Here is a 12,773-nt window from a genome sequence, read left to right as displayed (position 1 = left end):
GAACCTGCCTGTCACACCTCTAGGAGCTGCTGCTGCACATGCGATGCGTGAGCCAAAGCCCGTTCAAGAGGCAGAAAAAGAGCCCTACTGTTCGTTTTTTTTTTCCCAGTTGGCGTTTTCCCAGCAATGCCTCCACCCAGAACCCAGAGCTGCCGGAGTGTGCCTGAGCACAGCCAGGTGTCCTTAGTATGACCCGCCGGGCCCCAAAAAAAAACAGTTTCCGCACAACCGGTGCTCAGCACCACCCGACTGCCCAGCTCCCACGCCACACTGCGGTCGGGGCAACGCAACCTGCCCACCAAGGGTCCGACTGAACCCCTTGCACGGGGCGGGGGTCGCTCGGCACCTCGCAGTCCCAGGCACCGCCCCCGCCCCGTAACCCCACTCGCCTGGTTGGGGTCGGTGGCCCGGAAGACGTGGCAGGCCATGGGGGAGTCGGGGTTGTCGGGCTGCGCCTTGATCAGGTAGGCGAAGTAGGTGAGGTCGTGGCTGTTGTGGATGAAGCGGGCGATGTGCTGCGCCTTGTGCTCGAAGATGAAGACGGCGGGCGCAGGGCTGGCGGGCCGCCCGGGGCCGGGGCTGGTGGGGCCGGCGGGCACGCAGCGCAGCGTGGGCGATCCGAGCAGCAGCAGCACCTCGCGGGCCGGCACGCCGCCGCCCAACGCGCCGCCGGGCTCCTGCCGCTGCCCGCGCCTCCGGATCTCGGCCATCAGCCAAGGCAGCATGGGCAGCGTGGTGCGCCGGTCCAGGCACGCCGAGCCCACGTACCATAGCCTGAAGCGCTTCTCCCCAGGCGGCTGCGGAGGCGGCTCGGGCTGCTGCTCCAGCGGGTGGGAGAGCGGCTCTCCCTCCTCCGGCTTCTCCATGGCGGACACCGCGGTGGAGGCGCGGCCGCGGGGCCTGCACTCAGCCGGGTGGCGGAGCCAGAGCTGCCGCTACGCGCGCATTCTACCGCGCTCCGTTTCGACCCCGCTGCAGCTCTGCACCGCACCTCCTTCCCGAGCGGAGTCAGCCCGCGGGGCGGGGAAGGACGGCGGAGTCGCCCGCCCACTCCGAGCCACCCCGGGGAGGAGCGCCGAAGCTACGCCCCGAATGGGCTGTGAGGCGGGGCAGAGGGCGAAGCGGTGGAGCGCGTCCGAGGCGGCAGCTGCGGCCCGGCCCTGCCTGGCCTGGCCCGAGTGGTCGCCTCGTCCGCAGCGCTGCAGAGGGAGGAGGAGCGCCTCGGAAAGAACGGCACGAGGAGGGGAGAAGGAGGTGGGAGGGCTGCGGGGGCTGTTCCCCTATGCCGCTTGTAGAAGCTCTGCACTTCTGTATAATTATATTTTATTTTATATTTATGTTAGATTATATTCTCAAGGCCAGGTTGGATGGGACCCTGGGCAGGCTGATTGCGAGTGGCAGCTGTCTATGGCAAGGCCTGGTATGGGTTGTGGGGAATCAGAGCTTGTTGTGCCCTAGGTGCCTCCTTACTGCTGCCAGGAGGCTCTAGAGCATCTGGTGGTTCATCCCAGGGTCCCTGAGCTTCACCAGCCTTCTAGAATCTGAATCATAGCGTGAGGAGGAATCCCTAGCCGCCTTTTCCACACCTCTGTATGAAATGCTGTTCATCACACCATGACTCTGTTTGCACCTCACTTACTGATGAGTTGTGGGGATGTGGTTTAGGAGCATGGTGGTGATGGGTTGGTGGTTGACTAGATGATCTTAGAGATCCTTTCCGACTTAAATGATCTTACGATTCTTTGTTGGTCCGCAACATCACAGGTGGATGTTGGAGGTATGGCAGTGGAGGCTGGACCTTCCCACCAATATTGTTACATGTTGTTGCTGTGCAATAGATGGCAGCAGTGGGGCAGTCTGACAAATGGTGTCTGACATGGAAGCATGTATGAAGCAAAGGTGTGTCACTGAATTCCTCCATGCAGAAAAAATGGCTCCTACTGACATCCACTGATGCTTGCAGAATGCTGATGGAGACCAAACAGTGGATGTGAGCACTGTGAAGCGGTGCGTGATACGGGTCAGCAGTGGCAACGGTGGGTCACCTCCAGTGGTACGGATTCTTACAAGAGCGGCATCCAGGCTCTCATTCATCACTGGTGAAAATGCACAGATAATGGTAGTGACTTTTTGAAAAATAGTGTTTGTAGCTAAGAATTTGCTTTATCAAATATTGTTATTGTGCTCTTTGTATCTGTTGTAGTTTACATGGAAATAAATAGGGGGCATTAGTTTCAGAGTGACCTACTTAGTAACTGGGCTCCTCCACGGACAGAGCTTTTTCCAGTCAGACAGCATCCAAACCCACTGTGAATTTTACACAGTTTAAAATAAACTGGTTTATTGACTATCCTTGCATTCACATAGGCAGCAACAGCAGCAGTAACTTCCAGCAGTGTGGTGCCTTGGCAAGCCTTAACCCTGTCTGTCTGCTCTCTGAAACAAACCTGGAGCTGGGGCTCCCTGTATGCTGGGTACATGGGCAGAGAGCGAACACAGAATACAACCAGTCACATAACCCACAACAAACAGAACTGATGCCAATACTTGTGATGATGGTAGTTCATTTAATAGTGTTAAACACAACTGTGCTCATCTCCTGAACATTTTGTTCTTCTTTTTGACGCATTAATCATCTGGTTAAATGTATTCTGGTTTATGGATAATCAGCTGCACTCTTCAGCTTTAATGCTAGCACTTGGAAAAGACCTCAAGCATAGCCCTTCCCATCATCATCCTAAAATCATAGAACTATAGAATAGCTTGGGTTGGAAGGGACATTGAAAGACATCTAGTTCCAACACCCCACCATGGGCAGGGCTGCCACCCACCAGTTCAGGTTGCCCAGGGCCCCATCCAACCTGGCCTTGAATGCCTCCAGCATGGAGTACCCACAGTTTTTCTGGGTAGAGGGGATAAGCTTGTCTTAGGACAGCTAAAAGCAAATAAGCATAGACTGGGCATCACCTGTAACATTTTATTAGAAGGGTACAAAATCAAACCCAGAAGAAGCCCTTGATTGCCGCAGTTCGCTGCTTTCGGAGCTGTCCCAGCCAGAACTGCAGTGACTGACTGTGAAGTACAGGGGGCTTTCGCTCGGTTCCTTCATACAGGTAACCCCGAGATAACAGAGCAGCCCGGCAGCTCTCGAGAGCAGCTGACGTGAAGTGGGTGTTTCCAGGACAACGGCTCTGCATCCATGCCCTCTGCCTAGAAAAAACCTTGGGGGCAGAGGAGTCGGGGTGTGTGAATCACATGGACTGTTCAGACGAAGTGAAACAGTCGTTGGTTTCTGGACACAGCAAGGTGCATCCATGGTCACCACACGGTGGCGAGCTGCTGCTAAAAGGAACACAGAGATCCAGACTGAAAGCATAAACGCCCATGCCACAGTTCAGGTCTCAGACTGCAGAGAATGCCTGGCCCTGTCACTGCTACAGGAGGGCAGCCCAGATACTAGCTGTGTGCGATGTGAGCAGGTGGATGATCTGCTCAGCTTGGTGGTAGAGCTAAAGGAGGAAGCAGAAAGGCTGAGGAATGTCCAGGATCGTGGGAAGGGGATCGACTGGTGGAGTCATACACTGTCATTCCTACAGGAAGGGTGCAGAGGAGATGCTCCTGAAGCAGTGGGGGATCATCTGCCATCTCACAGTCAGGTGGAAAGGGGTGACCTCAAAGACAGTGAGGGATGGAAACAAGTCCCTGTTTGGGGCAACAAGCAGAATGCCCCTCAGCCTGTCTCACCTTTCAGGTGCCCTTATGTAACAGGCATGAGGCTCTGGAGCTGGACTGGCAGTTGTGGATGTTGGTGAAATTCCATCCGTGCAGGAGAGGTTGCCCAAGGCTAGTCAGTCTGCTTCCTGTTGTCAACGGTTTATGGGCTGGTCCGGCCCAGTTCCGTGACCAGCAGGGCGGAGGGATCTGCGGATCCGCGCCTCTGGGAAAGGGGAAGCAGGGGACCCCAAAATACTTGAAAACAACGGCACTAATCTGAGGTGGAACAAATTATTTTACTAAATATAGTATTAGTAAAATACAGTGAGAGAGAGAGAGAGAGTCTGTTTGAATTGTATAGACCTCACCACAATGCTTTTTTTAACATGCTGGCAAAAGCACCCTATTGTGACTGGCCCAGGGGCTCCATGTATACGTGGTATTGATTACCTCAGAAGGGGATATTTTAAGGATCCCAAAGGGTATCGATGAGCTTTTGGAATAGCTGCTGTAGACACAGAGGTGTTAAGCAGTTGTCTGTTTTGCCTGGCCTATCAGAAGATCCATCTGTTGTGGGGTTGCTGCAAGTAAAAGAGCAACAGGTACCAATTGCTACAAAAATGATGCACAGACAACAATGCTGCACCAACAGGGATTCCTTGCTCCCCATTCAGAAGTTGATTCGTCAACTGGAGAATCAGGGAGTGATTAGCAAGACTCACTCACCTTTTAACAGCCCCACATGGCCAGTGTGTAAAGCTAGTGGAGAATGGAGGCTGACAGTGGTCTACCGTGGCCTGAATGAAGTCACACCCCCATTGAATGCTGCTGTGCCGGACATGTTAGAACTCCAGTATAAACTAGAGTCAAAAGCAGCCAAATGGTATGCCACCATTGACATTGCTAATGCCCTTTTCTCCATTCCTTTGGCCAAAGAATCTAGACCACAGTTTGCTTTCACCTGGATGGGCTTTCAGTATACCTGGAATCACTTGCCCCAAGGGTGGAAACACAGCCCAACCATTTGCCATGGTTTGATCCAAGCCGCACTGGAACAGGGAGGTGCTCCTGAGCACTTACAGTACAATGATGACATCATTGTGTGGGGCAACACAGCAAAGGAAGTTTTGAGAAAGAAGAGTAAATAATCCAGATCTTTCTGCGTGCTGGTTTTGCTATTAAGAGAAGCAAAGTGAAAGGACCTGCCCAGAAAATTCAGTTCCTAGGTATAAAGTGGCAAGATGGCTGTTGTCACATCCCAACAAATGTGGTCGACAAAATCACTGCCATGTCTCCACCCTTCCACTATTAAGAAAGAGACAATCATTTCTGGGCGTCGTGGGTTTTTGGAGAATGCGTGTTCCAAACTACAGCCTCATTGTAAGCCCTCTTTATCAGGTGACACAGAAGAAGAATGATTTTGTGTGGGGTCCTGAGCAGCAGCAGCAGGGTTTTGAGCAGATCAAACAAGAGATAGCCCATGCTGTGGCCCTGAGGCCAGTACAGATGGAACAGGATGTGAAGAACATCCTCTGCACTGCTGCTGGAGAGAAAGGTCCCACTTGGAGTCTGTGGCAAAGAGCCTCAGGAGAGACCAGAGGCCGACCCCTGGGATTTTGGAGTAGGGCGTACAGAGGGTCTGAAGAGTGCTACACTCCAACTGAGAAGGAGATCTTAGCCGCTTATGAGGGGGTTCAGGCTGCTTCCGAAGTAATTGGTACTGAAACACAGCTCCTTCTGTCACCTCAACTGCCAGTGCTGAACTGGATGTTCAAGGGAAAGTTTCCCTCCACCCATCATGCTACTGATGCCACTTGGAGTAAGTGGATTGTGTAAATTACGAAGCGTGCGCAGATGGGGAACCTCAGCCGTCCAGGAATCCTAGAGGTGATTGTGGACTGGCCTGAAGGCAAAAAGTTTGGAACACCGCCAGCAGAAAAGGTATCATGTGCTAAAGAGGCCCCACCATACAATGAACTCCCAGAAAATGAAAAGGAAATATGCCCTGTTCACAGATGGATCATGTCGTATTGTGGGAAAGTTGATTATATCACCTTGCCACGATCTCGCAATGGTAAGCGTTATGTGCTCACCATGGTGGAGGCAACCACTGGGTGGCTTGAAACATATGCAGTACCCTATGCTACCGCCCGAAACACCATAGTGTGTTACCATAGTGAAATAACGTTCCTGTCCTGGTTGAACAGGAAAACAAATACTCTAAGTCAGATCTAGAGGTTCCACTTATGGCGGATTCCTTGGAACTCTGTCCTATTATAACCCAAACGACAAAGAAAGTACAAGATAGAACGGCAGGGGTGCCTCCTGACCAATGGCCCCCTGCCAAAACGCATTTACACATAACAGCTAGGCCATATACACCAACAGAACTAATGGATATGGTGCAGTGATTTTGGCAGAGGCCAAGAGGGAGTGTACCCACATGGTTACTTAGATCATGGGATTCAGGGGCAGAAAGCATCATGGTTAATGGGCCAGAAGTATCAAAGTTGGCCACCATGACAGTACACCCTGCCATCAGGCAGAGACTGTATGCTGCTGTTCAGTATAGCAATGAGAATCATTCAATAATAGACTGGTTAATGGCAGCATGCCACATGGTTTGGCCGAACAAATCAGATATTCTATTAAACACAGGATTATGGTCCTCCATGGAGGACCTTCAAAATTATATTCGTGAATTAGGCATGAGAGAAGCAGTACGCGAGGACTCGTTTGATAGCCCAGATATGGTAAGGTTTTCGGCAGGTATGCGAGATTCAATCTTACAACAGGCTTCTTCTCACCTGTATGGGACCTTAGTTTCTATATTAAACACTCTGGTGACCTCGGAAGCTGTGGTTCAACAGGTTGCCCAGTTAGTAGCTGATCTGGGGGAGACAGAGCGTCTGCGTGCTAGGCGCAGTATCCGAGTAGTAGAAGCAGAGGTGCTTCCAGTAGTTAAAACCAAGAGGCCACCTGTGCAGAATCCGCAGTTGGGGCCTATAAGGGTCTCGCGAAAACAGATGTTCAGTGACGTTATTTGGGCTGGGGTCCAATTTGTGAAGATCGACCGCCAGCCCAATCACATCCTCCTTCAGCTGTGGAGACAGGAGTTTTAGAAGGATTCCAAAACTACCTTAAGAAACCAAGGGTAAGAGTTATTGGAACGGTATGGTGGCCCAAGCACAAATGGTGGCACCATGGGTCGCTTATCTCAGCCGGAGGAGTAGTCTGTCCTCATCAGCATTAAAAAAAGAACTTCATAAAATCCTAGGCCCAGTGAGGTATCACACTGATGCACCAAAAGAAACACTGGTTGCTCCACCAGAGAAGAGTCCCATTCAGGAGGGAAAATATCGTATCCCTGAAGATGCTTGGTACACAGATGGGTCCAGCAAGGGCAACCTGAGCAAATGGAGAGCAATAGCATACCATCCCTCCACTGAAAGCTTGGTTTGATGAGGGGAATGGTCAGAGCAGCCAATAGGCGGAACTGCAAGCCGTGTGGATGGTTACAACCAAAAAACCCAGTGATAGTATCCTGAACATCTGCACAGATAGTTGGGCTGTGTACCGGAGGCTCACTCTTTGGGGCGCAGAGTGGGCCATCCAGGAATAGACTATCCATGCCTGACCAATCTGGGGCAAAGACGTGGTTAGACATAGGGAATACAGTTAAACACAGGACTGTACATGTCTACCATGTCTCTGGTCACCAACCCCTACAGTCACTGGGAAGAGATGAAGCTGGATTCAGCCTGGAGAAGAGAAGGCTGCAGGGTGACCTCATTGCAGCCTATCAATACCTGAAGGGAACCTACACCCAGGAGGGGAGTAAACTCTTCAAAAGGGCTGACAACAGCAGGACTAGGGGAAATGGTTTTAAGTTGAAGGAGGGAAGATTTAGGTTAGATGTTAGGGGGAAGTTCTTTACTAGGAGAGTGGTTAGGCCCTGGAACGGGCTGCCCAGGGAGGTTGTGGATGCCCCGTCCTTGGACGTGTTTAAGGCCAGGTTGGACGGGGTCCTGGGCAACCTGATCTGAATATGTATGTTTGGTGGCCCTGCTAGGCAGGGGGGTTGGAACTACATGATCCTTGGGGTCCCTTCCAACCCGGGTGATTCTGTGATTCTGTGAAGCTGACACACTGGCCCAAGTTCGATGGACTGAGAATTCACCATCTGAGAACATTGCCCACTGGTTGCATCAGAAGCTACAGCATGCAGGACAAAAGACAATGTGGGCAGCTGCTAAAGCATAGGGACTGCCAATACAATTATCTGACATCATCCAGGAATGCTGAGACTGCTACACTTGCTCTAAGATGAGACCAAGATCATTGCCTGAAACAACAGCCCACCTTGCTAGAGGACACAATCCTCTGCAGCGATGGCTGTAGAGGTCGATTACATTGGGTCCCCTCCTCGGTCTGAGGGGGCGAGATATGCCCTGACCTGCATCAATACTGTAAGTGGGCTACTGCAGGCCTATCTGATGCCAAAAGCAAACCAGACATATAGCATCAAGGCAATTACTAAACTGATGCCTGCCTACAGGACACCTCAAGTCATCAAGAATAACCAAGGGACCCATTTTACTGGTGCAATGATACAATGCTGTGCAGAAGAAAACATCAAATGGCGATTCCACCTGCCATATAATTCAACGTGGGCAGGCCTTATTGAACATTATAATGGTATTCTCAAGGCTGTCCTGAAGACAGACTCTCAGTCCCTGCAGGGGTGGACAAAGAGACTCTGTGAAACCCTGTGGAACCTGAAGAAAAGACCTCAAGATGGCAGACCCAGTGCCCTGAAAATGCTACAGACAACATGGGCCTCCTCACTTAGGATCCAAATTACAGGCATTGATAATCAGGGAAGACCCCAGATTGGTAATGAAAATAATCTTCTTCTCTCTGCCCCTGAGAATTTAGATCCGGATACCCATAGAATAAAATGTCCTTGGATGGTGCAGGTAGGACCTAAGTGGTGTGGCGTACTTGCACCTTGGGGGAGATTGTTGGAGGTGGGAGGCTCAGTAGTCCCTCTGGTGATAGGTACGTGGCCTATGGATATTGCGGTCAACACTCCAATCTTCATTATTCCTGTCATGTCCATATGGTAGATCAGGACATCTTCTTTAGTCAGATACAATTATGCAGCCACAGATATCTGGCCAAAAGGTATGGTGCAGGTGGCTGGGGCATGCCCCAGTACAAGCTGAAGTGTTGACCCAGGATAGAAATACGGCCTGTATCTTGCCCTGGAGGGCAGAACTTCCCCTCCTGGTACCTATGAAACATCTGTACTACTCCCCCAGTCTTTTAGCCTCTAGGACTGCCGGAAGGAACAAAATATCCTCAAAGCATTCCAGTGTGGCTGCCAGATCATGTGATGACCTAAATGGAACTGATGAAACATAGATGGACTTGCAGCTCATGATTATATGCCTCCCATAACACCACCAACCGCTGACCCATGCAAGAACACAAACCTTCACCAATCATCGCTCATCTTAAATTGTGTCAACATACATTGTGACAGGAAACTGTATAAGAATCGCGATGTGTTGGATCTCTGTAATGGGAAAGGCTCACCCTTTAGTTAACCCAGTCAGTGGTTCACACCATGGAGGGGTGGAGTGCATGGGAACTGTTGATCACTGCCTGGACCTCTGATTGACCACCTGAGGCAAACAATGATTCAGCCGCAGGAGCACAGGTGAAGGCAATTCACATGTGTACCAGAAGGGGTGGAGCCTGGCTCCACCTCTCCTAGATCCTGTTTAAGTGCTGACTGCCACTGAGGAAAGATCTCTTTCTGGAGATTGCTCCTTGTGGAGTTTATTGCAAGTTTATAACACTGATGAGCATTTTCCATTTATTATCTTTCCACCGCGATAATCCTACTTAGCCTAACTTCTGTACACCTACTGATTGTACAATATGTCACAAATTTTATTTACTCAAGAGGAAAATGCAAAAGCCCTCATTACTTCAACACTGTACCAACACTAAAATCTTCCTTCATAACTCAACTGTATGTCTGGTGAGATAAGGTAAAGCTTACCATGAAATACAGGACACATGCAGTCTCAACACAATACCATGAACAGTGCCAATATAGCTACCAAAAGAAAAAAATAAAGGGCAGAGAACAGATGGGAATCTCTTAATCCTCTTTTCAAAAAGTCTTCCTTGACTCCACTGTAGGTAAATCGACATCTGTTGTCTTGACTCCACCAACTGCTGAACATCTCCCCTCTTCCCACATTCTCAACTTGAGAACAGTATTGCACACCAGTAATTCAGGTGAGACAATTCCATTTCTCATTTCAAATGTAAACTTTTAAACACCTCTCTCAAATTTCATGCATGGCTACAGCATCTACTGCTTGCCAGTTCAGAAGAGAAAAGCTCACTTTGTTTTAATGTGGCCTAGCTCTCCGGTGAATTTTTTTTTCCTTAAAAACATACCTCTAAGCCACATTGGACACCAGGAATGCTGAAATTCTGGCCCTTTAGCAAACCAGAAAAATTGCTACCAAATTCAGTAGTGACAGAAACATCAGAACATTACCTTTCAGATTCAGAAGTAATTCAGAAGTGGAATTAAGCAATACAAACACCTGCATGGCTAAGAAGCATATTATTAAGGAAAATGGCAAAAAACACTGAAAGCTGCATAACAAAATATGGAGGAACGATGCTAGGGTTGTTAAAAAGCATGACAACTTTGAATAGAAAAATGCCAGTGATTGTTCTATGAACAAGATATTGATCTAGAAAAATCTGAGAAACATATATACAGGAAAAAAAATGAAACTGTAATAGATCTCAGTAAAAACATAACATGATGCTATTTGAAGAGCAAGTCATAATGCTGAAGTATAATGTAGAATTAAAAACTACTGTCCTGAGCTATTGCAAATACAGAAGGTATGGAACGTAATTCTGTTATTAGTAAGAAGCTGATTTTTCTTTGTGTTGCTGGAAATTTTTTGTTGTTGTTGTTAATTAACACAAAAGTTACAGTATTTCCATAAAATGCAAAAAGTAGCAGGGAAGTTATAACAAAATGGGTATGTAGTTTACATTATAAGTAGAGAACAAGAAATCCTTACCCCCTTGTCAGTTACACTCCCAAAAGATTACTGTCTTCTAAGACTCTATGTAGCAGTGCCACCTTGTGACCAATGCTATGACAATTTCATTTAAAAAAAAAATACCACTGTATAATAGACATGCATTACATCAAGTAATAGAATTCTCCCTTTGTATTACACACATATTAAGGTTACTGTTTTAAAGTTAAGTATGTTAAGTACAAAACTGAAACAGAAATACCCAACTTATAAACTTATTTTGTAACATAAACACTAACAACATTTGGAAGCTGGCACCTACACATAATGGACAAAAGCACAGAACTGTTCAGTTCTCCCAGTTAAGTCAGATGAAATGTGATATGACACTGCAGAAAACTGGGGCAAAGAAGAAGAAACACAATCGGCCATCTCTAAGAAGATCATCAGCAGCCTCAGCTTTATTACTTTCTCAATAACACAAGATCCTGGGTAGAAACGTGTATCAGAAACTCAGTTAAAACGGCAGGTCGCTTTTCCTCCTTCCTCCAAGAAAGTCTCTATGACAGTCAAAGTCCTCCCAGAAATCCAGAACTGGGCATACCAAAGTGCCAACCATCATCCCACTAGTCCCATGCACAACTCCAGTGCTATGAGAAAAGGTGGATAAATATGTATCGACAGTGCCGTGTGGTAGAAGCAAACATTTGAACTAAAGTCCACAGTGACAAATTCAGTTATTTATGAAGTGATTGAGCCTCCTCTACAGGCATTAGGAAAGGAGCAATGAAGCAACATACCATGAACACTAAACCCAGTTCTAGGCACTTTGAACATCATACACCGACCTGCATAGAGCCAAATTCCTAAACAAAGTGAGGGTCCATTAAGCTAGCAGTACCACCAAGAGTTGTATGATATTTGTAAAATTAGTGCCTACTACAGAAGAAAAAGGGAAAAAGTCAACCACAGAGTATTGGATAGGATAGGGGCTGTTGAACTTTAAGTTCCTCAGCTGCTACTATACTTCTCAAAAGATGGGGCATTTTTTTGCAGGTAGATTAAATGACTCAATTTTTTTTATGATGTTCTGGTACTCACAAAGGCTAAGCAGAATAATCCTATTTTCTGTAAAGTGCTGGAAACTGCCCTCTCATTGTACTCACAGTAAGAGGGTAATAAAGCACTGGTATGCTAAGGAAGAGAGCAAACAAAAAGAAGAAACAGTTCTTTCTCTCCACAAGAGCATCTCTCTATTTTATTTTTAGTGAGTCAAAGCTAGCATAACTCCTGGGATACAAATACAGTAAAAAAAATTAATAGTAATAAGTGGGGGGGATGGGCAAGGTAAGTAACCTTGTTCACTGTGAAAATACTTCTGAAACACGGTTAAAGAAAGACAGCACAATTCACTGGAAGCAAAAACTAAGTGACTTAGAGACAGTTTTTCCACTGGCCATGACCTGTAGCTAAATATATGCAGCAGTAGAGCACAGAAATGACTGGAGTCATTTATGTATTCTTTCTGTGAGCCTTTTTTCATTCGTATACTAAATAACAAAGGGACTGGTGTGTTTGAAAATAATGCGGGAAAAAAAAGTGCCACACACACTGAAGACAGAGCTGTTGCCAGGAGATTCCTTCATTAGTCCCTCCCCTGGTTTTGTTTACTGGGTAATATCCTTTCTTCTCTCCATTTTCCTTCCTCTTACACTGTTCTGGGCAATCGTTGAAAAGAAAAACTGCACATTTGTGTCCTAAATGCACATAAGGAAAGAAACCCACTTGCATGCAACGCATATAGCACTTGTCTAGCTGTAATTGATACAAATATTCCTTACAGCCTGCACATAACTCTCAGCAACATTACCACTTTCTGACAGAATGACTGCAGTTGTCTGAACCTCATCCTAACTTAATAAGGAAAGAAGCTTAGGTATAGTCTGGTCTGATCCTTAACTTTACCCACAG

General features: G+C 47.7%; 2 protein-coding genes across 2 annotated transcripts in view; one reads left to right on the top strand and one right to left on the bottom strand.

Annotated features, from left to right (window-relative positions):
- TBC1D4 (TBC1 domain family member 4) overlaps positions 1-880 on the bottom strand; it is a 105,355-nt gene extending 104,475 nt beyond the window's left edge. Inside the window, exon 1 of the mRNA XM_048933297.1 lies at positions 390-880. Coding sequence (XP_048789254.1) covers positions 390-866 — 477 coding nt within the window. The 5' untranslated portion in view covers positions 867-880. The remainder of the gene's footprint in view (positions 1-389) is intronic.
- Positions 1-9,106, top strand: part of LOC125687936 (uncharacterized) — a 45,045-nt gene extending 35,939 nt beyond the window's left edge. Inside the window, exon 2 of the mRNA XM_048933320.1 lies at positions 7,692-9,106. Within this exon, the coding sequence (XP_048789277.1) occupies positions 8,106-8,843 (738 nt within the window). The 5' untranslated portion in view covers positions 7,692-8,105 and the 3' untranslated portion in view covers positions 8,844-9,106. The remainder of the gene's footprint in view (positions 1-7,691) is intronic.
- The last annotated feature ends 3,667 nt before the right edge of the window (positions 9,107-12,773 follow it).

Source organism: Lagopus muta, chromosome 1, assembly GCF_023343835.1.
Source record: "Lagopus muta isolate bLagMut1 chromosome 1, bLagMut1 primary, whole genome shotgun sequence".
NCBI classification, from domain to species: Eukaryota; Metazoa; Chordata; class Aves; order Galliformes; family Phasianidae; genus Lagopus; species Lagopus muta.
The sequence above is the reverse complement of the archived record's forward strand: the minus strand, read 5'-3'. Positions and strand labels throughout refer to the sequence as shown.